The sequence below is a fragment of the Girardinichthys multiradiatus genome, chromosome X, assembly GCF_021462225.1.
Source record: "Girardinichthys multiradiatus isolate DD_20200921_A chromosome X, DD_fGirMul_XY1, whole genome shotgun sequence".
Lineage (NCBI taxonomy): Eukaryota > Metazoa > Chordata > Actinopteri > Cyprinodontiformes > Goodeidae > Girardinichthys > Girardinichthys multiradiatus.
In genome coordinates this window covers 22,785,495-22,811,594 of record NC_061817.1, presented here as the reverse complement: position 1 = coordinate 22,811,594, position 26,100 = coordinate 22,785,495, and the positions used below count along the sequence as shown (strand labels likewise).

The 26,100-nt window shown below is 41.3% G+C and overlaps 1 protein-coding gene and 1 long non-coding RNA gene across 3 annotated transcripts in view; one reads left to right on the top strand and one right to left on the bottom strand.

Annotated features, from left to right (window-relative positions):
• The window catches only part of LOC124862676, a 14,801-nt gene extending 14,572 nt beyond the window's left edge, over positions 1-229 (bottom strand). Inside the window, exon 1 of the long non-coding RNA XR_007036978.1 lies at positions 110-229. This is a non-coding gene — a long non-coding RNA (uncharacterized LOC124862676). The remainder of the gene's footprint in view (positions 1-109) is intronic.
• Positions 1-26,100, top strand: part of LOC124862673 (sarcalumenin-like) — a 26,976-nt gene extending 876 nt beyond the window's left edge. The window contains exons 2-7 of one of the 2 annotated variants that reach the window (XM_047356727.1): positions 12,626-12,718; positions 13,039-13,134; positions 15,134-15,169; positions 18,976-19,092; positions 19,394-19,627; positions 22,190-26,100. In XM_047356727.1, coding sequence (XP_047212683.1) covers positions 12,626-12,718; positions 13,039-13,134; positions 15,134-15,169; positions 18,976-19,092; positions 19,394-19,627; positions 22,190-23,001 — 1,388 coding nt within the window. In that variant the 3' untranslated portion in view covers positions 23,002-26,100. The remainder of the gene's footprint in view (positions 1-12,625; positions 12,719-13,038; positions 13,135-15,133; positions 15,170-18,975; positions 19,093-19,393; positions 19,628-22,189) is intronic. The other variant, XM_047356728.1, reaches the window with a different exon arrangement.

The window sequence follows — 26,100 nt, the reverse complement described above, 5'->3', positions numbered from 1 at the left end:
ACAGTTTCTCCCTCCCTCCCCCTCTTTGCATCATGGTCGGCTTTGGATATGCTGTGCAGCTGCTGTCACTCTGTACTGTCACAATCACAATTTATTCCAAGCAACTGACCTTTTAGGGACATGCATTCTCCGGGCAGGAGGGGCCGGACTGTAGGAGCCCTTCTCTACAGACCTCCGTAGGTGTGTTGGTTCCTCAGAATCTAAATTCACCGCTGTATAATATGAACACCTAAGAGAATCATCAGAGGGAAACACATTTACCATATTTTTTCTGCTATGTGCAAGGTTATCCACATAGCAGGGGCTTATGCACAACCGAAGCCAATTATGTACTCTTCACAACTTGTGGGAAAAAAAATCTATCCATAATGTTCCAGTAATCTTGCAAGATAAAACCGCACTGTTGAACACAGATCCTGTTCATGGTTCACCAACACCATTGTCTTTTTAACTGGGCATGTGGTGGTAGGGATCTTTTTGCAGGAAGTTTTTCTATTTTGCTTTTTGTGTGCCAGGACATCACCAACCAGTATCATGTGCAGTGAAACAACCCCACAGCATGATGGTACCTCCCAATTTGAGTTACGTTAATCCACTCCTGGGTGAACTATAGATAAATCTAGCTATGGGTTGGTTTAACACAACAGGGTTGAATTGGGGGTTTTACCCAGCAAAATTAGTTAGGTATTCAACCAAACAAAACTTGTTAAAGAGATTACTAATCTTTAGGCAACCAAAGAGTGGGTTTAAAAGAATTACTTGTTAATCCATGTTTCATGTAACCTGGATTACCCAACAATTAATACTTGGATTGAAATTAACAGTTTAATTGTTTTTGTTTAAGTCAACTTATCAGATAAAGAAATAAGGACAAAAAAAACATTCTAACGTCCCCCAGTGGGCCCACCACCTGCAGGGGGAACCGTGAGGGACCGGTGCAAAGAGGATTGGGTGGCGGACGAAGGTGGAGACCTCAACGGTCTGATCCCCGGATGCTTAGGCTGGCTCTAGGGACGTGGAATGTCACCTCGCTGGGGGGGAAGGAGCCTGAGCTTGTGCAGGAGGTCGAGAGATATCGACTAGAAATTGTCGGGCTCGCCTCCACGCGCAGCGTGGGCTCTGGAACCCATCTCCTTGAGAGGGGTTGGACTCTCTTCTACTCTGGAGTGGCCCACGGGGAGAGGCGGCGGGCTGGTGTGGGTTTGCTTGTTGCCCCCCAGCTCAGCCGTCTCGTGTTGGGGTTTACCCCAGTGGATGAGAGGGTTGTATCCCTGCGCCTTCGGGTTGGGGAGAGGTCTCTGACTATCATTTCAGCCTACGGGCCGAGTGGTAGTGCAGAGTACCCTGCCTTCTTGGCGTCCCTGTCGGGGGCGCTGGATAGTGCCCCTCCCGGGGACTCCATTATTCTGCTGGGGGACTTCAACGCCCACGTGGGGAACGACAGTGACACCTGGAGAGGCGTGATCGGGAGGAATGGCCTCCCCGATCTGAATCCGAGTGGTGTTTTGTTATTGGACTTCTGTGCTAGTCACGGATTGTCCATAACGAACACCATGTTCAAACATAAGGGTGTCCATCAGTGCACTTGGCACCAGGACACCCTAGGCAGGAGGTCGATGATCGACTTTGTTGTCGTATCATCAGACCTTCGGCTGCATGTTTTGGATACTCGGGTGAAGAGAGGGGCTGAGCTGTCCACTGATCATCACCTGGTGGTGAGTTGGATCCGCTGGAGGAGGAGAAAGCCGGACAGACTCGGCAGGCCCAAGCGCATAGTGAGGGTCTGCTGGGAACGCCTGGCGGAGCCCTCGGCCAGGGATGTATTCAACTCCCACCTCCGGGAGAGCTTCGACCAGATCCCGGGGGATGTTGGAGACATAGAGTCCGAGTGGACCATGTTCTCTGCATCTATTGTCGATGCTGCTGCCCATAGCTGCGGCCGTAAGGTCTGCGGTGCCTGTCGTGGCGGCAATCCCAGAACCCGGTGGTGGACACCGGCAGTAAGGGATGCAGTTAAGCTGAAGAAGGAGTCCTATCGGCTGTGGTTGGCTTGTGGGACTCCTGAGGCGGCTGACGGGTACCGTGAGGCCAAGCGTGCTGCGGCCCAGGCTGTGGCAGAGGCAAAAACCCGGGCCTGGGAAGAGTTCGGTGAGGCCATGGAGAAGGACTACCGGTTGGCCTCGAAGCGATTCTGGCAAACCATCCGGCGCCTCAGGAGGGGGAAGCAGTGCTTTGCCAACACTGTTTATAGTGGGGGCGGGAGACTGCTGACCTCGACTGAGGACATTATCGGGCGGTGGAAGGAGTACTTCGAGGATCTCCTCAATCCTGCCATCACGCATTCCGTGGTGGAAACAGAGGCTGGGGACTTGGGGTTGGACTCTTTCATCACCCAGGCTGAAGTCACCGAGGTGGTTAAAAAGCTCCGCGGTGGCAAGGCTTCGGGGGTGGATGAGATCCGCCCTGAGTACCTCAAGTGTCTGGATGTTGTAGGGCTGTCATGGTTGACACGCCTCTTCAACATTGCGTGGCGGTCGGGGACAGTGCCTCTGGACTGGCAGACTGGGGTGGTGGTCCCCCTTTATAAGAAGGGGGACCGGAGGGTGTGTTCCAACTACAGGGGGATCACACTCCTCAGCCTCCCTGGTAAGGCCTACGCCAGGGTATTGGAGAGGAGAGTCCGACCGATAGTCGAACCTCGGCTTCAGGAGGAACAGTGTGGTTTTCGTCCCAGCCGTGGAACACTGGACCAGCTCTATACCCTCTACAGGGTGCTCGAGGGTTCATGGGAGTTTGCCCAACCGGTTCACATGTGTTTTGTGGACCTGGAGAAGGCATTCGACTGTGTCCCTCGTGATGCCCTGTGGGGGGTGCTCCAGGAGTATGGAATCGGGGGCCCTTTATTAGGGGCGATCCGGTCCCTGTACGAGCGGAGCAGAAGTTTGGTCCGCATTGCCGGCACTAAGTCGGACCTGTTCCCAGTGCATGTTGGACTCCGGCAGGGCTGCCCTTTGTCGCCGGTCCTGTTCATAACGTTTATGGACAGGATTTCTAGACGCAGCCAAGGGCCGGAGGGGGTCTGGTTTGGGGACCAGTGGATTTCGTCTCTTCTTTTTGCGGATGACGTGGTCCTGCTGGCCCCCTCTAGCCAAGACCTACAGCATGCGCTGTGGCGGTTCGCAGCCGAGTGTGAAGCGGCTGGGATGAGGATCAGCTCCTCCAAGTCCGAGGCCATGGTACTCGACCGGAAAATGGTGGCTTGTCCTCTTCAGGTTGGAGGGGAGTTCCTGCCTCAAGTGGAAGAGTTTAAGTATCTCGGGGTCTTGTTCACGAGTGAGGGAAGAATGGAGCGGGAGATCGACAGACGGATCGGTGCAGCTGCCACAGTAATGGGGGCGCTGTGCCGGTCCATTGTGGTGAAGAGAGAGCTGAGCCGAAAAGCAAAGCTCTCAATTTACTGGTCGGTCTACGTTCCTACCCTCACCTATGGCCATGAACTTTGGGTCATGACCGAAAGAACGAGATCACGGATACAAGCGGCTGAAATGAGCTTCCTCCGTAGGGTGGCCGGGCACTCCCTTAGAGATAGGGTGAGGAGCTCGGCCATCCGGGAGGAGCTCGGAGTAGAGCCGCTGCTCCTCCACATTGAGAGGAGCCAGTTGAGGTGGCTCGGGCATCTATACCGGATGCCTCCTGGACGCCTTCCTCGGGAGGTGTTCCAGGCACGTCCCACCGGGAGGAGGCCCAGGGGACGGCCCAGGACACGCTGGAGGGACTATGTCTCTCGGCTGGCCTGGGAACGCCTTGGGCTCCCCCTGGAGGAGCTGGAGGAGGTGTCTGGAGAGAGGGACGTCTGGGCGTCTCTGCTGAGTCTGCTGCCCCCGCGACCCGGTCCTGGATAAGCGGAAGACGACGAACGAACGAACGAACATTCTAACGTCTTGTAAGAAAGTTATTGACAAAGACCTGCAATTAAAAGTCACACTAAGTATAAACCACTGTGAAAATATTGCTTGTCTACTGACTTTATGACCAATTCTTTGGTGAGAATTGAAAAGCTTGGACCTAGCTTAACATCTGCAAAGCACATTGAAGCTAAAATGCTAATCTTAAGTGAACACACTTGTTCTTTAGTGTGAACTAAAGTCTTTTACCACAACCCACTGACATCAACATTATTATCTAGCATTATTTTACCACCCTACTATGTTTTTTAATGCAGTGGAAGATTTACAGGAAAGTCTAGTCAGGATGTTTCATAATTTAAAATGGCCGTCCTTGAAGAGCAATAAGACTCCGTCTGGTCGCTTTGTCTGGGCCAAAAAACTGTGCCTTTGTTTTTGAGCTAATATTTAAATAAATGTTTGATTAACACATCTGTCCCTGTAACATATACCCAGAATTTGGGTTAAAGAATTAATCCAGCAGGTTTTTGCATTTATGAGTACAAATGTGATAAAATCTTAAATTCTCCTTTACCTGATTTTATCTTGTCATATTTCTCATACTTTACACCATCATTCACGTTTAATATAAGTTACTTATTTTTGGGTGAAAAAAACAAGCATGTCATTTTGTTAGGGGGTCAACTTGATGGTGCTAGAAAAAAAAAGAAGCTGCGTTCAGCGTCACGAGTTTATCTCTTAAAGACTCTTAAGAAAAGTGACAATATAAAAATTGAATATAGCAGTGTTCTCCAGACTTTTTGCCACATGGGCCAAAGTCACCAAGTTGAAAGTAATCACAGGACACAAAAATTCAAACTCTTTAAAATTGTTTCTAAGAAGCATTTAGGTTAAAACATTTATTCCATACCTCATATTATTTCTGATGTGTACTGGCATTTATAACTCCTAAGTTGTGTGTTTATAGCTCCAGGTAACACTATCCATCCAAGAAAGACATCGAAAATTAAAGTTGTCTCCAAGTGATATCTCATTCCCTCTAATTGAATGTGGCATGTCTGGGACATCCCCACATTAGCTGTAGTAGGAGGAAAAGAACAGATGCACTATATGAAATTACAGCACTTCTTACGAGTAGCACCTAAGTCCCAAGGGTACTTGACTCCCCCCCAGCATAAAGCAATTTTACCCATTGAGCTTGCTTTCTCGCTTCGTGCACCTTGTACAGTCTGCATTTTATTTACAGCTTTACTTACATATTGTGGTTGAAGGAAGTACATTGAAGGTTTTCTGTTAAAAGTTTAGAAGTCAACATCTTACCTGCAGTAGACAGCTGTCATATCGTCTTTATTTATGGTAGTATAAATTCAGTTTATTCGCAAATGTTAAATATTATGGCCTGTCCAAGAGGTGCCAAGACTAAAGTGGATATGTACCGTCTTTAAAAACTCCAATCCAATAGTTGTCATAGTGCTTTAAACAAAAGTTATGTTATTTAATTTCACTCAAATTTATGTTACTAAAGGATTAACCAGAAAAGCGTAATATGCTCCTTTCTCTGCACATGCTTTACAGGGAAGATCACCATCTAGCTTCAATTCAAGTGTAAATTATTCTTGTCTTCTATGTATATAGCTGTTTTGACATTTCTGAGCCTAGATGTGTTTTCAGACGGCAGAAGTCCAGTTTGGTCTTGGCACCTATGGGACTAGCTGTCAGCCTTCAGGACCAACTAGGACCATCTCTCCCTGGTTCAGCCTGTCTTGTGTGTTACACTGTCACTATCACTGAGTGTTGTTTATGTCTCTCCATACCGACAGTGGAAACCCTAAAATAGGCAGCAGTCATTCTGCCTCCTCCTCCTCTGTCCATCTTTTGACCCATTGTGAGTCTATTTCTGACTGTGGGGGAGCACTGGCTGCCCAAGCCATGCCACCTGTTGCCATTTGTGACGTCTTCTCACCACAGCGAGCACAAACTCTTAAGTGTCCTCGCATCTGACGCTTGCCTAAGAAGAAAACATGTGCAGTCCCAGGGTTACAGGTTTTCAAATTAGGGAAGATTTGCCTTGATTCTATTAGAATAAAGCATTTAAAATTCCAACTCTAGATTGTTTAAATTAGAAGGAATTCAATGCAGTTGCTCTGAGATTTCCAGCGCAACATCTGAATCCTTCAGCACTCAAGTTAAATCCTTTAACTTGTGCTGTCAGCCCTTACCATATTCAGTTTAATTAACTTTACCTCCACTGTGCTGTGAGTGAAACATGATCCTACAATAACTATGTAAATACTAAACTGTTTCACTTTTTGTCACATTGTAACAACAACCTCTACTGTATTTTATTGGGATTTTATGTGATAAACAACACAAACTAATGGATAATTGTGATGTGAACAGTTAGAATGGCCCAGTCAAAGTCCAGAGCTAAATCCAAGTAAGAAGATGTGGCTTAAAGAGACTTAAAAACTGCTAATAGAGGCTCTTGATTCAACATTTGGCTTTAGCTATTAAGTGAAGAAGAATGGCCAAGGATTTCTGTCATTAGAAGTACAAAGTGCATCTTGAGTAAACTGGATTTTTATTCTAAAAAAACATCCAAAAACATGTATCATTTCTCTTCTGCTTTGCAATTATGCACTGCTTCATGTTGGAATATTACACAGAATGTCATTCAAATTCACCAGAGTTTTTGGTTGTAGCATAAAAAAATGTAAAAAAGTTTAAGGGGCATGAAAATGAACATGATTCAAGTAATATCCTGAACATGATATACCTTGTTTCTGTTTGGGTTGCTTAGTTCCAAAACGGAGCTTTGCAGTTATTCATTTTCACTATCCGTACTGAACAGTCCCCCAATAAGAGGTCCAAAGCTGAGGTATGGCTCCGTGTAACAGAGCGGTAATGGTAGGCTTAAACAGGGAGCATTCCTGCAGAATGTGCCGATGCCATCAGAATGTTTCTCCAAACTGAACGAGCGTTGTGTGGCAACAAGCTCAACGAGGGCATAAGGCTAAAGGCGCAGATGTTCAGGGGGCTCAACTCTTCTGGTGCCTCCAGTGTTAATTCTGTACTGTGATACCAAGACTCCCCCCATCCTGCTTCACAACATTTCTTCTGGGATCTTTGGGGAGCCTCCATCAGGTATTGACTGCTTCAGGAAGGTGCTAACAAGTACGCAGCAGTTTGGCACACTCAAGAAGCTGGTTATAAAAGACATGAAGCTCTGAGTGACAAAGCAAGTTGTAGAAGCTTCTGTTACATTTGAGGGCTTTGGTGAAGGATGGCAAGGAAGAGGCAGACTCAACCAAAAGGTGTTAATACTTCTCACTGGAATCTGCGAACACATTATATATCGTCAAATGTCCATGTTCTCTTGATTCCTTGATGCTCACATGAACATAGAGCCATTTTATTTAACCCTATGAGGTAAGCCTAGAAATGCTTCCAAATAACACTACTGCACATCAATTATTAGAATCTCTAAAAGCCATGTGATCTTCAAAAAAGTGTTACTTTTGCATCTATAGGTTCATTAAAATTGTTATGTGTCTTTTAATGGATTTCAATTGCAATTACCTTCACTTGCACAAATAAATGGCAAAAAATAGATCTTGACGGGTTTATATATTACCGACAACAACCTTTTAACCTTTTGGTTTCCCGTTGTCGTGCACAGAGCTGGAAGCAACACTGCACAGATTTATTTTTAGTTGGCTGACTGGGTAGGAATCAGCATTATTGTGTTGTTTAACCTGCTGTATATCCATGCTGCTATTCAGAAAAAAAGCAGCCTTTGAGGTATAATTTGCCCTTTTGGATAATTGATCACTAACCTCTCTGAGTATTTTCAAAGCTGCTAGGCAGAACTTGGAGTAAGATCAACCAAACTCACAGGTACAGTATGGCACCTAGAGAACAACATGTGGTGATCAGTTTATTGATTTATATTTATTTGTTTTCCTAGTTTATTGAAAAGGTGTTATTTAATGGGATAAAACCTACAATTCCATAAACAAACCTCCATGTGCCATCACCTCCTGGTGACATCACATAAGGCATAAAGCACCTGATTAGTTTTTGTGCCCATTTTTCTTTTTCCTGGATTTTTTCATGTTTTTGAGTGATTCGTCCCTCAAAGGTGTTTACTGGTATTTTTTGCAACTCAGGCAACTCATTTGAGACATAAGTGAGAATTATCAAAGATCTTCAATGAAGATTTCAGGCCAAGTTGGTATAAAAGCCATATGGACTGCTCAGTGTGTTTCATTCAGAGGATTTAAGTCCCAGTGATGTTTCCTGCAAAGCTGTTGCATCAGTCACAGCTTCAGACAAAAATGATTGCCAGGTAGACAAACTTGTGAGGCCAGTTCTCTGAATTAGCCCTACCATGCATGCACCTTTATTATATCTTATTCAATCACCATCAATCTAGTCAACATCATATGGAAGAAATAAGAAAAAAAAATCCCATTGCCTGGCAGTCAGAAAGGGAGACGTTATTCAGGTAAGCTAAAGTAGTCAAACTGCATGAGGTGTTGTTGTACTGGCAAATATGGGCACAAATGCAATCAGATGGAAAAATTCAAACAGCAATATAAACAGTTTTTTTTTACCAGTTAGTCCTAAAGATCTTTGTCATCACAACCATCAGCTTCACCATACATAGCAGTATCCATCATGGTCCAGGCTGTAATCTTTGTCATTGTAGCAAAATACACTTTTCCTTTAACTTTTAATGGCCTTTGGACTGTAGATTTAGTCAAAGCAAACTCCTAACCATGCAAGTTACAGACTGGTATCTCAAAACAATAAGCTGTTTACCACTTTGCAGGGTTGTTATTGCCCAGTTTATTTATCTGAAATCCCCCATTCAAATTAGCAACCCTGTTTCATCCTGATCTAGAATTAGGAGAATGCAGACATTCAACTCCAAGAGAGATGGAAGTGCAAGTGCACAGAGACTAGGCAAGCTGCATGAGCATTGCAACAGCAACAAGTCAGACCTATATTCTTCCCTCTGTGGTGGCTGTCTGGTGTTGACAAGTTGGCTAATAACTAAAGTTGCCATGAGAGAACTTATCCCAGTTTCCTTTATAACCTGTCTCTTTCGGATTTAAGTTAGTCATTAGAAATCAGAATTAAGCCACAAGGTATCTTTAATTTCAGATCCTGATAAACCAATATGCTTCTGGTAGTTTTACATTTTTACATTTTTTATTCAGTGTCTGTGTTTTTTGCAGTGTTTGTTCCCTGGTTACTGTGTAGGTTAGTAGTGTTTACATTTTGTCTGTTGGGGTTTTTGATTGTTTTAGTAAATTATTAGTGGTGGGTTAAATAATGATAAAGTTAATTCTTGATTTTATTGTTGATCAACTATCATCAAAAGTTGCAATTTAACAGAGGTGTGCTGGGGGTCTTTCTGCATGGAGTTTGCATGTTCTCCCCGTGCATGCGTGGGTTCTCACCGGGTACTTCGGCTTCCTCCCACAGTCCAAAGACATGCCTATTAGGTTAAATGGTCTCTCTAAATTGCCCTTAGGTGTATGAATGAGTGTGTGCATGGTTGTTTGTGTGTTGACCTGTGATGGACTGGCGACTTGTCCAGGGTTTACCCCGCCTCTCGCCCAGACTGCTGGAGATAAGCAACAGCTTCCACGCGACCCACTATGGAATAAGCGGTAGAAAATGACTGACTGACTGCAGCCTTCAGATTGATAAAGTTCTAAGACTGACTGATTTATGATAATTTATAAAAAAAACAAAATCTAATAAAGAGTTTGTTTTTCTACATCAAACTCTGGTTTAAACATGTAACGGTGAACTCATTGACACATGCAACTTGACTGATAATGATGGTGTTGAAATCTGTTATAAGTCTGCCATAGTGTTTACTAATCCCATCTGATCAGCTCGATTTCTTGAGCCTCTTGAGATGTTATCAAATGAACTAAAAGTAGAATTGGCAGTTTTCCGTTTCTTTAAAATTGTATTTTGTGAAATCCTGCAAGGGAAATCCATACTGCATTACTGTGCTGTGTTTCTGTTGGGAGTGTACTTTTGTTCATGAAGAAAAACATAACCGGGCCATATCTTCCAAGGTATGTGTTATCAGTTCTCCATGTCTGACCAGTTAGAGGCTTCGTTGAATGCATCCTGCTTGTAAACAAACAGGCTTTTGTGATTTGAGTTGTCATTTGATGCATCAATGTGCCATTCAGATTCTTGGCCAGAAACACTAGAAGTCATTGCCCACATGGCTGGTGGCTTTGCTCTAGTTTGTTGGTGGACAGCCATCTAAGACGGGGGTCATTGATATAATGTGGTTTATTTTTGGGTGTATCAATCAATATAGTGTTACAAAAAATTATAAATTATGCTTTGCTTTTATTTATCAGCCCGCTTTACACTGACTACCACTAAATAAAATCCAGTAAAACTATGGTTTACTTATGCATTTGCTCAGCAAGGAAAATGTGCCCTGCAATTGAATGTGTACTTTAGAAGCAGCCATGTTGTTCGACGAATCTGCTCCAGGCTGCAACAGCCTGACTGAGGTTGCAATCTAGTTTGACAGAACTGTACGTGCAAAGATAAAAGTTTTATCCCTGCGGTCAGAATTCAGCACTCTGCACATTTTATCTACAAAAAAAAAATAAATATCTTTTGCCTTTCCCCTCCTCGTGTCTGAGCTGCACACCAAAGAGTTTATGATGAGTATTACAGAAATCATCGAGGCACCACCATTTCTTGCCAGTCTCCTGCTGAGATCAGAGCACAAGCCCAAACGTTTTATATGCTTTCGATCCTCCAACGCAGGCATTCTTGGTTTTATAATATGGTGCACTTGAGGTTAGGTCAGGTTATACAACTTCACAAAAATCACAAAGGTGATTTTCTTTTTCTTTTTTACAACCCACGTAGGGTCTAACGTATATATACAGGGTCAAAGTTGTGGGCCACATAAATATATACAGAACGCACCCACTTATATTTGAACATCCTTAAATTTCTCTGAACAGGCTGCAGAGAATCTGGAAAACTTCATAGCCAGTAATAAGCTTTTAACATATATCTGGCAGTTTTTAGATTATTTAGCTATCAAATACCCACATGAATTGCTGGCGTTCCTTTAAATTGTTACATTCCCTGGTGCAGAGCCGACGTTTAAAAATTGTCTTTACATTTTTCATACTGTTTTTTAAGAGTTTGAGACCTAATGTTTGATGTACACCCATTTTACAAACACTTTGGGTTTGTATTTGGGGTTGTTGTTCTGTCGTAACACGCCACAGCGTCCAAGTTTCAACAATCTGACCCAAACTGTCATCCTCAGATAAAAGAAATGCTTTCATCAAAGTCGACATCTACAAGCTTGGCTGAAATTTATAGCTACCCACAAGCTAAATGCTTTCTACAGAATAGTTTTCATGCCAGGTAGACAAAGAGAGAGCTATTTAGCATCAATGACAAGTAGTACATTTGTGGGAGGCAACTTGTGGCTTTTTAAGTATAAGAAACTATATCGACTGTCAAGCATGGTGGTGGTAGTAATGCTGAGGATCTTCAACTCAAATCAACAGATATTTGAAACTTGGACTCAACTTGGACAGTGATCCCAACACACATCAGAGCTGGTTTGGGGCTGGACAAAGCAGGCTAAGATTAAGCGTCTGGAATAGTGACAAGTTAAATTCTGCTGAATCCAAACATTAGTGAGGATTTGTGTGTATATTTGAGCCGTTATATTAAATTTTTGACCCAGAGTCAATTAGAGAAAACCCCACAAAAGATTCAAATTTTTGTTTTTACAAATCATTGGTTTATCCTTAATTAGCATCTCAACCTAAAAACAGAATATTTCAAATGGACGATCAAAACATCTGATTTGTATAAACGTAACCTCTGTATGTCAATGTTGTATAGTCTATGCTTTAAATACTTTTTAAATGAATTTCAAAGTCCTTCTAGGACATAAAAACTGTAATGAAGATATAGCTTCATTTGAAAAAGCAAATGTGAAACCTACAGAACGTATTTTCATGTGTTAGATCCCACATTAGGCTATTTCTGATGTTTATGTGCTTGAACATAATTCATGTGTCTGTGCCTGGTTGGTAAAAAACCCACAGAGGATTGCAGATCCTTGTTGCATGTATATGACTGCTCATTTTGGCTCACCTCTTTGTGAAACCAGGGAAGTCCCAAGGCTTATCTCTGGTGGTCATCATTAAAGCCTGCGGCGTTGTCATGTCTTTGTGTGGTTAATTTCTGCATTAGCTTTCTAAATTAAGAGCTGATTGTACTGACAGCTGTGATCTAAGTAACCTGATAGGTTCAGAAGAGGACATGACAAGTGAGAAATATGCTCCCTCAGATCCTCTGCCTCATTCTCCCTCACTCAAACAACCAGTAGCCTGTAATAGTAAAGAAATCACATTCACGTTCAGGTCTTCTTTTTGGTAATATAAACCCACAGACAGTTTGAATGTGTATGAAGCAATCAGGTGTTGGAACTGTGTTCCTGCAGATTTTATGTTCAGTTATGATAATATTTCACAAATGGTCTTAACAAGAGATCTGAAAGGTCAGATCCCAAACGCTTGATGATAAAACTGGTTTGTCTCAAACAAAAGTGTCATCCAAAGTGTCAAGATTCCTTGAATGGCCATCAAAGATACATATCACTGATGTTTTCTTCTTTGTTACTTTTCTTTCAGAGGTGGAAGAATTTGACCCTGTCCTAAGAGATAAATCCCACATTGATGAGACACTGCGGCTTGCAACAGAGGAAAAAGCAGCAGACTATGCCGGTGAGCAACACAGGGAGTTAGATCATTGATATTTACTTTGCAAAGTAAAATTTTTATCATCTTGCTCTTAACAGAGCACTGGGTACTTTAACAGAAGTGCCTTTAAACAGTCTTAGAAGTTACAGAACGGGAGAACATTGATTTACTCTCAACTCCTTTGTAGAGAAAAATCTATTATCCCTGTAAATGTTTTTTCTAGTAACACAAAAAAATGTATTCAACAGAAAATGTGTTTTTTTTTCCCAAAGAAGATATTCCTCATGCAAACTCTTCCTCTACCATTGTCACACTTTGTTCTGCTCTCTCACCTTGTTTTCTAGCGGCTATACAGAAGTTGCGGAAGATCTACCATTCGTCCATCAAACCAATGGAGCAGACCTACAAGTACAACGAGCTGAGGCAGCATGAGATTTCAGGTATCACTAAAACTTGATCTGTTTGTGCAATTTGCCTCCCCTTTATCTGTTGTGTGAATCTATTTTATTTACTTTTTTATATGTACTTTCTTGACACTTTCCAAGGACTCATATCAGTGAGGTTCTTCAAATTTCTATTTTATTCTGGGGGTTGCAGTGCCTTGCCAAAGTACAAACAGCCCCTGAACATTCCACCATTTTGTTGTGTCACAACCACAAATTTCAATGTATTCTATTGGGATTTTATTAGATAGACCAACACAAAGTAGTGTGAAGTGAAAGGAAGGTTTTGGATAATTTCCTTGTTTTTTTTTTAACAAATAAAAGTCTGAAAAATGTAGAGTGAACAAACAGCAATTATAGAAGAGTGGTGAGATGGAAGCCATAGTTGAAAGAACCCATAAAAGTCAACTTTAAAGATTGCCACAAGTCTTGTAGGGGACACAGCAAATATATGCAAGAAGGTATTCTGGTCAGATGAGATCAAAACTGAGCTTTTACCGATATACAGAACATTGTGTAGTTGAAAACTAGCACTCTGAACACACCATGTCTACAGTGAGACATGGCGGTGGCAGCATCATGCTATGGGGATGCATTTCTTTAGCACAGACAGAAAAGCTGGTCTGATTTGATGAGAAGATAGATGGAGCTAAACATAAGGCAGTCCTAAAAAGAAAACCTGCTAGAGACGTGGGACTGAAAGTGAAGCTTTGCTTGCTAGCAAAAGTTAAAATTTAACAATTTAGATCAGTGTATATTCACATTATAGAAAGGCCCAGTCAAAGTCCAAATTGATTTTCAATTGCTAATCTTAAACTTTTTTCAAAGACGAATGGTCCAAAATTTCCGTCTCTACATGTGCAAAACCAATAAAGACATGTTCTAAAAGATTTCTATGGGTGTTTTCACACCTTTAGTTCGTTTACTTTGGTCCGAATCAGTTAATGTGTTTAACTTTTTCTGGTGGTTCCGTTTCTCCTTGCACAGAGAAAACTTCCAATGAACCAAAACCTGTCACTACAAAACACACAAGAACGATCATCCCGTTTATTGGTCAGATGTGTCCGGGGCAGAAGTACCACATGTAAATACAGGAAGCAGATGTTGTGTTCCAAGAGAGTAGAAAATACACAGTATTTACTGACATCATTAATTTCAGGTTATGTGTATTATTTCAAGCAAAATAATTTGAGAAGTATACTGAATGGTTTCGAGAAGACGTCTTGAAGTTGTATATGGCTTTATGCTTCATGAAAAAGATGTAGGGAGTTTGCTTGTTTACTATGCGGCATCCCACAATGCAATGCAAACCAGGCTATGTGTGGCTGTGACAGATCACATCCATATCATAAATGAACCACTCAACAGTTTGTTGTTTTGGTCACTGATGACCCTAGAGCGATTGCTGTGTTCACATTTACACAAACAAACCTCACTAAGAGGGCAAACAAACAAAGTTAAACAGACAAAACACCTGAAGTTTAAACAACACCCAAAAAGGTATTAACTCAGGAATAAAAATGCACACCACACTTTTAAGATTTTTATTTGTAAAAAATGTGTGAAACCATGTACTCTTTTCCTTCTAGTTTACATTTACGCCTTACTTTGAGTTGGTCTGAGACTGTTATAAACATCTTTTAAAATAGAAAATGAAACAAATTTCACCCTCTTGTGGGTTTCCAGGCTCGGTTTGCATGGAGACATTTAGTTTCTATCTACGTCTCTAACTAATGATGTACTTTTCGTGCGAGACAGTCCATTCCTGTCATTGCCTGACCACATGAGCACACCATGCATTTGTTGACAGACATGTTTGACGACTTGTAGGTCAAATATGTTACCGTGAATTCCAACCATGATCTCCAACTCATTCATGTACATCGACACTCCCCACTGCTTGTAGAAACCTTACTCCCTTACTGAGCTCTCCTTCACCTCCTCTTACCCTCACTTCTCTGTCCTCCCCTCATCCCCATTTCCCCTCATCTAACAGCATATCCTGGACGAACCCTGGGCGACTCGGCCACAGGTGGGTGTGGGCAGGGCTTACCTGTGCATGGCACTGCCTAAAGAGCTAAGCCCCTTCCTTTCACCCTGCACAAATTTGCTCTCTGTGAAAAAGTATTTAGCCCCTGATAAACTTAAACTGTTTTTCCTTTTTAGTCAAACTTAAATGTTACAGATCAAATTTAAATATCAGACAAAACTACCCTTAATCAATACAAATTGTTTTTGTAATGTTGATGTAGTTTACTAAGGAAAAAAAATGCTTTATGTAAAATTATAGTTGCTAGTTTTATTAAATCTCAATTTTAGTTTAGTTTTACTAGTCACACCCAGGCCTGTCTGTCTGACCTGCAGAATAAATCAATTATTTGACAACATGAAGTAGGCTAAAAAACCTAAAAAAGCAACACATTTTGCCCAGCTCTATGAAAAAATTCAACAACAGATGAGAAACATGTCTTTGACATCTATCAGTCTGTTAAGAGTTACAAAGACATTTCTAAGGATTGTGGAGAGAAAATGGAACATTGGTGAGCCTTCCTCAGGAGTGGCTGGACCACCGAATTTACTCCCGGAGCGCATCAACGATTCATCCAGGAGGTCAAAAAATAAGCTATACCAAACATCTAAGACACTGCAGGCCTCACTCCACTCACTTAAGTTCAGTGTTCTTTATTCTACAAAAAGGAAGAGACTGGGGAACAAATAGCACATGTGCAAAAGTGTCAAGGTGAAAACCACTGATGACCACAACTAACACTCTGATTATCCTCAAGACCTCCAGGAAAATATTCTGTGGATTTATGAGACAAGAGTGGAGCTTTTTAGAACAGGTGCGTCCTGTTACATCTGATACAAAACTAACACAGCATTTCAGAAAAAGAACATCATACTGAGATTCAAACCTGGTGGTGATAGTGTTATGGTCTGGGGTTACTGAGCATTTTCAGGAGCTGGATGACTTGTTTGCATCTAATGGAGCATAAATTCTGCTCTCTAGTAGAAAATCCTCAAGGACAATCATGAATACTCTTGTGTCATGAAGCGGGACATTGATCCAAAGCACACCAGCAAGTCCACAACTAATTGCCTTAAAAACACTACAATGAAGGATCTGGTGTGGCCTAGTAAAAGTCTGCATTCTAATCTGATCAATGTGCTGTGGTATGACTTTAAACAGGCTGTTCATGGTCAAAAACCCTACAATGTGGCTGAGTTACAGTAATTCTGCAAGGCAAATTAGGCCAAAATTACTGCAAAATGATGTAAAAGCCTCATTACCAGTTATTACAAACATTTAATGACCATTGTTGCTACAAAGGGAGGAGCAAAATGTTATCAGGACTGGGGGCAATTGCTTTTATGCATAGTGTCAGCTTCGTTTAAAAGTATTTTAGTCACTAAATGAAATAATTACTTGAAAAATATGCTTTGTATTTATTTAGGTTATCTTTGTCTGATAACAAAATATGTTTGATCTGAAATAAAAAAAAAGCCTTCAAGAAATCTACAAGGGAGACGATACTTTTTCATGGCGCTGTAAATAATTCAAAAATGCTTTCCTTTGTATGAAACTATAAAGCACGATGTCCTTTATTGGGTTGTCATCAAAGCAATCCATCATTGAAAGCTTCTGTCCACAGAAAGCTGCAGTTTTGAAAATTATGCAAATAAAACAGGGAGGACATTAAGTAAAAAATAAATACATTTTGTGGCCAAAACATGAATTTTGTCATTTAATTGCAGCTGTTTTACTGATACATTTTGGGAGGTGGGGTAGGGTGAAGAAATTTCTTATTTGTGCAGGTAGTTTTAAAATCATGGAGGGGGTTGTATATGCAATTCTGCCTTAAAATAATGAAGAGCAGCTTCCGGGTGGTCGGTGTTCAGACAGGACTGAAAACATTTCACTCCAGATTTAGTTCCAGAACATCAAATGCTTGCATTAATGACTTCAAAAGTTTTTTTTTTCCTTTAGATTTTTCCTTATCATAGGTTAAATGTATTAATTCTCATAAAGACAATCTTAGCTCACCACTCCTAAACCATTTGCACTCAACACGTGGCAGCTTCCATAGAGACACACAGCTTTCAGTGTTGAATCTGTTTCATAATATCTTTTTATGAGATATGGCTGCAGTTTTTGATACTTTGCTGCTACTATCACCTAACTGTGGCTTCAGTGTGTGTTTTGGCCTATTTTTGTATTTCTTGTCTGAACCTTAAAAATGCAGCCTCCATGTGCATGAATGAAGCTGACAGAGCTCTTTAAATATTCTCTCCAGTGTCCTTTTTATAGACCTCCTTTTCCTGAAAACATTGGTATGCAGTGTGAAACATCAATATAGAAAGAATGCAATCCTTACTAGTGCCATGAAAAAAGTACTCATATAACTTCAGCTTCATCACATTTTTCTTGTCACATCCAGTAAGTTCAATGTGTTTATTGGGATTGTATGTGATAGAACAACACAAAGTAGCATATAACTCTGAAGTTAAGGGAAAATGACACATAGCTCTTAAAGGTGTTCACTAATAAAAAATTAAAAGTGCTGCCTGCCTTTATATTTAACAGCCTTAACTCTGAAACCACTAAATATAATCAAGTGATGTCACCTAATTAGTAAATAATTAGATGTAGAAGAAGGTGCTCTAGTCAGATGAGACAACATTTTATGTTTTGGCCTACATGTCAAACAGTATTTAAGAAAACTAACAATGGACAACCCCACTACGAAATATGGTGTTGGCAGCATCATGCTGTGGGGATGGGTTTCTTCAACAGGGACAAAGACGCTATTCAGAGTTGATGGAAAGGGATGGAGCTAAATACAGGGCAAAACTGGAAGAAAACCTGAGACCAGGGTGGAGGTATACATTCATCAGGACAATGACCCCACACTTACGTCCAGAACTACAATGGAATGGCTCGATTCAAGCATGCTCATGTCTTATAATGGCCTAGTCGAAGTACAGATCTAAATTCAACTGAGAATTTGCAAAAACATAAATAGAAAATTGCTGTTCATTCAATCTGATTGAACTGATGCTTTTCTTGAGAAGACAAATGGTCAAAACTTGCAAAACCTGCAGAAAAAGACTAGCAGTTGTAAATGGCACAAACAATGGTCCTGCAAATGGGAAAACGTCCAGAACAATGCATGATTTTTCTTCCACGTCCTAATTATTCTCCACTTTGTGTTGATCTTTCACATAAAATCCCAATAACATACATTGAAGCTTGTGGTTATAGTGTGCCAAGGTTTGGAAAAGTTGACACAGTAAGAATATTTAGCTCTAATTTGTGGTTGCTGTGAAAACCCACTGACTGATGCTTTGTAGAAGTATAAACAAACAAATATTGATAGATGTTAAAATGTAGTCCTACCAAAAACCTAAGGATCTTGACAAGTTTTTGTTAAGATTTACTATATTTCTATATATATTTGTTTACTCTGACTTGTTTTACATGAACTAGATGGAGTTTTTCGAAGAATGTTCATTATAAAACAGTTTGTTGTTGCTTTCATCATTTGCAATATAATAAACCAATTGAACTTTCCTCTTTTGATATGTTACCAAACCCCTACAACCTGCTTTTTAATTCTTCTTACACAGCATCACAACTTTTTTAGAATCATCATTAAGCTGTTTATTTGGAAAAGGTTAAAAAAACATTTTTGTCAAGTTTTTGGCTGATTGATTATTACATTGTAAGCATGGAAGCTCCGGCTTTAGTTTGGAAACAGCTTATATTTAGAATAAACTTGGAAGTATCTACTTACTGATTATACAACTTTACTGAAGTTTAAATTTCTCACCTAACAGATGGAGAGATCACCTCCAAGCCCATGGTGCTGTTCCTTGGACCCTGGAGTGTGGGAAAGTCCTCAATGATCAATTACCTCCTGGGCTTGCACGACAGCCCATATCAGCTCTACACAGGTATACCACACAGCTACTTGATTAGTGTATATTATGATTAAATCATAATAATGGGTCATTTTACAGGGGGGAAACGACTCTGAAAGCACTTTTTAAATCTACACAAAGATTAGAAAACTAGTATTCACTCTCTTACAGTTGGACGTTTAGTTGCATTAGCTGAATGTTATTGATGCTTCAGGCCTTAGGTGAATATATTTGTCATTTTCATTGCCTATTTGCATTTTCTCATCAATACATTTTCCAGTTGCTGCACCATTCTTGCTAACTTCTTCTCTTCCATCATAACTTTGCTCTGCAGGTGCTGAGCCCACTACCTCTGAGTTTACTGTTATAATGCACGGGGAGAAAATCCGCTCTGTAGAAGGTATTGTCATGGCAGCAGACAGCTCTCGCTCTTTTTCTCCCCTTGAAAAGTTTGGCCAAAACTTCCTGGAAAAGTTAATCGGCATTGAGATGCCCCACAAGCTGCTGGAACGAGTGACTTTTGTGGACACACCGGGAATCATAGAGAACCGAAAGCAGCAGGAAAGAGGTAATGAAGAGGGTCAGCTTTTTTTTTTCAAACACATATCAGAATAAAACAATCACATACTGGGGCTTGCAAAAAATAAATAGGCTACCTCTTGAACTTTTTACCATTTTGTCACATTATACCACAAATGTCAATGTATTTTATTGGGATTCTGTGACAGACAAAATGGTGTAGAGCCGTGATGCGGAAGGAAGATTATTCACAGTTTGAAAAGTCTGTTACAAATAAATATTGGAAAAAATGCAGCATGCATTTGCATTTAGTTGCTATGTTGGTCATATATATGCACAACACAGCATGTATATGTGGATACGCATATATATGTATATATGCATATATATGTACAGGTCCTTCTCAAAATATTAGCATATTGTGATAAAGTTAATTATTTTCCATAATGTCATGATGAAAATTTAACATTCATATATTTTAGATTCATTGCACACTAACTGAAATATTTCAGGTCTTTTATTGTCTTAATACAGATGATTTTGGCATACAGCTCATGAAAACCAAAAATTCCTATCTCACAAAATTAGCATATCATTAAAAGGGTCTCTAAACGAGCTATGAACCTAATCATCTGAATCAACGAGTTAACTCTAAACACCTGCAAAAGATTCCTGAGGCCTTTAAAACTCCCAGCCTGGTTCATCACTCAAAACCCCAATCATGGGTAAGACTGCCGACCTGACTGCTGTCCAGAAGGCCACTATTGACACCCTCAAGCAAGAGGGTAAGACACAGAAAGAAATTTCTGAACGAATAGGCTGTTCCCAGAGTGCTGTATCAAGGCACCTCAGTGGGAAGTCTGTGGGAAGGAAAAAGTGTGGCAGAAAACGCTGCACAACGAGAAGAGGTGACCGGACCCTGAGGAAGATTGTGGAGAAGGGCCGATTCCAGACCTTGGTGGACCTGCGGAAGCAGTGGACTGAGTCTGGAGTAGAAACATCCAGAGCCACCGTGCACAGGCGTGTGCAGGAAATGGGCTACAGGTGCCGCATTCCCCAGGTCAAGCCACTTTTGAACCAGAAACAGCGGCAGAGGCGCCTGACCTGGGCTACAGAGAAGCAGCACTGGACTGTTGCTCAGTGGTCCAAAGTACTTTTTTCGGATTAAAGCAAATTCTGCATGTCATTCGGAAATCAAGGTGCCAGAGTCTGGAGGAAGACTGGGGAGAAGGAAATGCCAAAATGCCAGAAGTCCAGTGTCAAGTACCCACAGTCAGTGATGGTCTGGGGTGCCGTGTCAGCTGCTGGTGTTGGTCCACTGTGTTTTATCAAGGGCAGGGTCAGTGCAGCTAGCTATCAGGAGATTTTGGAGCACTTCATGCTTCCATCTGTTGAAAAGCTTTATGGAGATGAAGATTTCATTTTTCAGCACGACCTGGCACCTGCTCACAGTGCCAAAACCACTGGTAAATGGTTTACTGACCATGGTATCACTGTGCTCAATTGGCCTGCCAACTCTCCTGACCTGAACCCCATAGAGAATCTGTGGGATATTGTGAAGAGAACGTTGAGAGACTCAAGACCCAACACTCTGGATGAGCTAAAGGCCGCTATCGAAGCATCCTGGGCCTCCATAAGACCTCAGCAGTGCCACAGGCTGATTGCCTCCATGCCACGCCGCATTGAAGCAGTCATTTCTGCCAAAGGATTCCCGACCAAGTATTGAGTGCATAACTGTACATGATTATTTGAAGGTTGATGTTTTTTGTATTAAAAACACTTTTCTTTTATTGGTCGGATGAAATATGCTAATTTTGTGAGATAGGAATTTTTGGTTTTCATGAGCTGTATGCCAAAATCATCCGTATTAAGACAATAAAAGACCTGAAATATTTCAGTTAGTGTGCAATGAATCTAAAATATATGAATGTTAAATTTTCATCATGACATTATGGAAAATAATGAACTTTATCACAATATGCTAATATTTTGAGAAGGACCTGTATATGCGTGTACACCTTAATGCTGCAGACTAAATAGATCTTTCCCATGGGGAAACATGGTGGTGTAAGCATCATGCTGTGGGGATGTTTCCTTAAGCAGGGACAGAGAAGCTTGTAAAAGCTGATGGGAGCCTGGGTAATACTAAATACAGGGAATCCTGAAAGTAAACTTGTTAGAGGCTGCAAAAATGTTGAGACTTAGGGGACAATGACCCTAAACATACAGACAGAGCTACAATGATCTAAACATGTTCTTGTGTTAAAATGGCTCGGTCAAAGTCCAGAGCAAAATCCAATTGAAAATCTGTGACAAATCCCGTTCATCAATCTGAACACATGGTACTAACAGAGAAACATGGTAGATGCAGCATCATGCGGTGGGGATGTTTTTCTTCATTAATGAACAGAAAATCTTGTTAGAGTTAATGGGAAGAGCTAAATACAAGACATTTGTCTCTAAAAGATAATTCTGCACTATTTTGTGTTGGTCTATCAAATTAAAATATTCCAATAAAATACACAAGTTCTTTTAGTTGTAATGTTTATGCTTTTCTAAAAGCACTGCACAATACAATGTTTTTCTAACAAATTTTTCTTCTTCCACTCAGGTTATCCTTTCAATGATGTTTGCCAATGGTTCATTGACCGTGCTGATCTCATCTTTGTTGTGTTTGACCCAACCAAGCTGGATGTTGGTCTTGAGCTCGAGATGCTGTTCCGACAGTTGAAAGGCCGGGAGTCACAGATCCGCATCATCTTGAACAAGGCGGACAACCTGGCCACGCAGGACTTAATGAGAGTCTATGGAGCCCTCTTTTGGAGTTTGGCTCCACTCATTAATGTTACTGAACCACCGCGTGTCTATGTCAGCTCCTTTTGGCCATATGATTACGCCCCAGACACCAGTCGAGAACTCTTCAAGAGAGAGGAAATCTCCCTCCTGGAAGATCTCAACCAGGTGATTGAGAACCGAATGGAGAACAAGATTGCCTTCATCCGCCAACACGCCATCCGTGTACGCATCCACGCCCTGCTTGTGGACCGTTACGTCCAGACCTTCAAAGAGAAGATGAGCTTCTTCAGTGATCCTGAACTGGTCTTCCAGGAGATTGTGGATGAGCCGGACAAGTTTTACATTTTTAAATCCATTCTAGCCAAGACCAACGTCAGCAAGTTTGACCTACCCAACCGAGATGCTTACCGTGACTTCTTTGGCATCAATCCAATCACTAACTTCAAGCCCCTGACATCTCAATGTTCCTACATTGGAGGCTGCCTGTTAGATAAGATTGAGAAAGCAATCACCAATGAGCTGCCTGCTCTGCTGAGCGGCATTAACTCTGGCAAGCAGCCTGGCTTGTCGTCCTGTGAGGTTACTGGCTGTGGTGAAAAGCCAAAAAATCGCTACCGAAAGAACTGAGGAACATAAAATAACTTGTCAGGAGGAAGAAAGGAGACAGAGAAGGTAAAGAGAAAGGGAGGTCTGGTGGGAGCCAGATCCCTGCTTTTGTCAGGACATTTGTATTGTTGAAGAGACAGAAGGAAGATTAATGTTTGGGTTTTTTTGTCCTCAGGAGAATAAGCAGATGCGATAGTGGGAGAGGGAAGCCACAGTTTGATAAGGCAGCTTAAGGACACAAATGCTGGAGAAATGAGAACACATCACTTTTATCAAAGTTCATTAAAATATATACCCTTCTCTCTTATGGCACAATCACCCTGGACTGTCTCACACCAGTAGGTTGAGAAATTACTGATCCGAGAAAATGGCTCTGAACCAGTGAGTTGACATAAAAATGATGACCTCTGACACTGAAATAAGCAAATACCAGCTGCCTTCTATGTGAATAAAACAAAAGGTGGAAACAGATATTTGTATAGTAAAATTACAAGAATTGCACTGTAGCAGGTCAGTTCCAAACATTTCAGAAGCTGTTTTTGAAGTAGCCTTTTTGTGGGTGCTATGCAAAACCATTTCTGTCTGATCATCCAGGTCTTTGCTTTGGATATAGATTATCATTGGATGTTAGACTTTTAATTTATCTACCATTGCACGTGTTTTTCTTCCGCCATAAAGATAAAAACCCTCATGCAGCATTGTTGAGACCAGAACCAAACCTACCACTCATCAAACAAGGCCTTTTTTCTTGTTTTAGCTTTGTACGCGTATCACTCTTGGTTTTTGACAGTGAATTGAACAGAGGTCAGGGTTCAGCAGTCTTTTGAGTACAGGGTATGTTTATTCTGCTACACTTCTTAACGGTTTGTTTTTGAGTCTATAAACTGCCAGGTTTGGGCAGAAATTCATTGGTTTGTTTAGAATATGTTTACTTCTCATTTTGTTACTAATTCACCAGAAGTTCAACACAAGATTTGTTTAAGTTACAGCTGCCTTTTTTTTAGATTTACTCAGCTTTTTTCTCAGCATGTTTAAAAGATATATGTTCATTGCTTTCCTGTACATATATCCATCCTTTGTCTTCCGTTCATCTGAGATCAGTTCATGTGGGCAACAGTTTCAAAAGTGGAACCTAAACTACTTCTCCCTGCAGTTCCCACCTCATTCTAGGAGACCCCAAGATGATCTCGGTCCAGAAAGGATATATAGTCCTTTTATCCAGTTCTTAATCTTCCCCGAGGTCTCCTCCCAATGGGACATACCCTTGGAGATGTCCTAATCAGATGGTCTAACTACCACATCTGACTCCTTTCAAGCCAAGTTCAAGCTCCTTTGAGCAGTGACTCCGCACTGAGCTTCTGCCACATGACTGGATCTACCTAGGATATCACTCTTTCACTCATTTATAACTCATGGTCATAGATAAGAGTTGGAAGGCAGATGAAAAACCAGAACATTTTGGCTCAGCTAGTTCATTATTAAGACAGACCAGAGCAGCACCTGCATTACTGCAGACAAGGTCCCGGTCCGTCTCCCCATCTCCTACTCCATCCAATCTTCACTCGTGAAGAAGACACCAAAAAACTTAAACTCCTCCACTTGAGGCAAAGATTGAGCTACAACGCAAAAGATGTAATCAATCTTTTTCCGGTCGAGAACAATGGTCTCAGTCTTAGAGGAGCTGACTCTTATCTTGGTTGCTTCACACTTTGCTGCTAACTGTGCAAATGCATGCTGAAGATGGCGACAGAACCACATCATGTGCACTGAGAGACATCTTGTCCACAAACACCAAACACAGGATGAGTGACCATGGGCAGCCCTGGTGAAGTCCGACACGCATTGGGAATAAGAGAATGCAGAATAAAGCTTTACTTAGGTTTTACAAAGATCAGGACAACCCTTACAAACCTTCCAGACCCCCCATACTCCTCTTGTGAGGAATACCTGACACAATCCTAAGCCTTCTCCAGTTCCACTTAACACATGTAGACCGGACAACCATACTCCAGTGACTCTTTTAGCAATTCCACGGGTAAATAATTGTTCTATTGTTTCACAGTTACCTGTTAAACATTTAAATATTGTTTTGAGTTTCTATAGATTACCTAAAAAGGTACAATTTGAACCAATAGCACATATTTTTGATGGTGGATCTATATGGTGGATTGGATTAGTTGTAAAATAATGCTAAGCAGGCAAACGTAAAACTGAGGACTCATGAGTTGAGCCCTGACCTCTATGGAAATAAGGGAAATTCTGAACTTGTCCCAGAATTAGTAGAAGGAAATGGTCACAAAGCTGAAAATGCACAACATAAAAGGTTATCTTAGGAGTATGGCAAAGATTATTGGGTGAAAGTACAGGTCAGTATGCAGAAACAACCAGCAGAGACTCAAGCCTCCTAGGTGTCTTTGTTTGACTATTGAATGAATGACACACAATACATATTATGTTCTGGGATTTGCTTCACATTTTGTTTACTCCTAATCAACAGATTTAGACCAGCATTTAGGCAAAGCTATGCAAAAAATCATGCCTGCTGTTTCATTTTTACAACAGGGGTAGGATAGGAGGTTCTTGTTGTATCTTTTTACTCAACAAGAGAGCAAATCCTTGCCATTTTAAAAAGCCAGTCTGTGAAAAACACAGTTTGAAGTCCTGCAAAGCAGGTAGATGAAGGACGGGACTCTCTAACTCCCGGTTTACTCCACATGCCATGTCACTAACATCCTTTACTGGTTTCCCCATCCAAACGTCGAAGCATGATGCAAAGAACTATGGCAATCAAAGTCGAAGAAACTGTTTCTTCCCTCTCTTCACCAGTGAGTGCTTCACTGGGTGTTTTCTTTATACTGCCAATTCATGGTCACCAGAGGGTGCTGTTCAAAAGAGTAAAGGAGAAATAGCTTTGTGAAATGTGCGGGTTTATGACATAAGCTGGTAGTGTATCTGATATATTTCAGTGTCTGTTTTATTCACCTTTTAGATGATGAATGAATGTGTGTCCAGTCAAAATAGTTGCTAATTCACCTTTTGGTATAACACTGACATCACCACTGACCCAAGTTGTGGAGGTTTGACAGAAAAGAATAAAGATTTCTGATTGGTTCAGTGAAA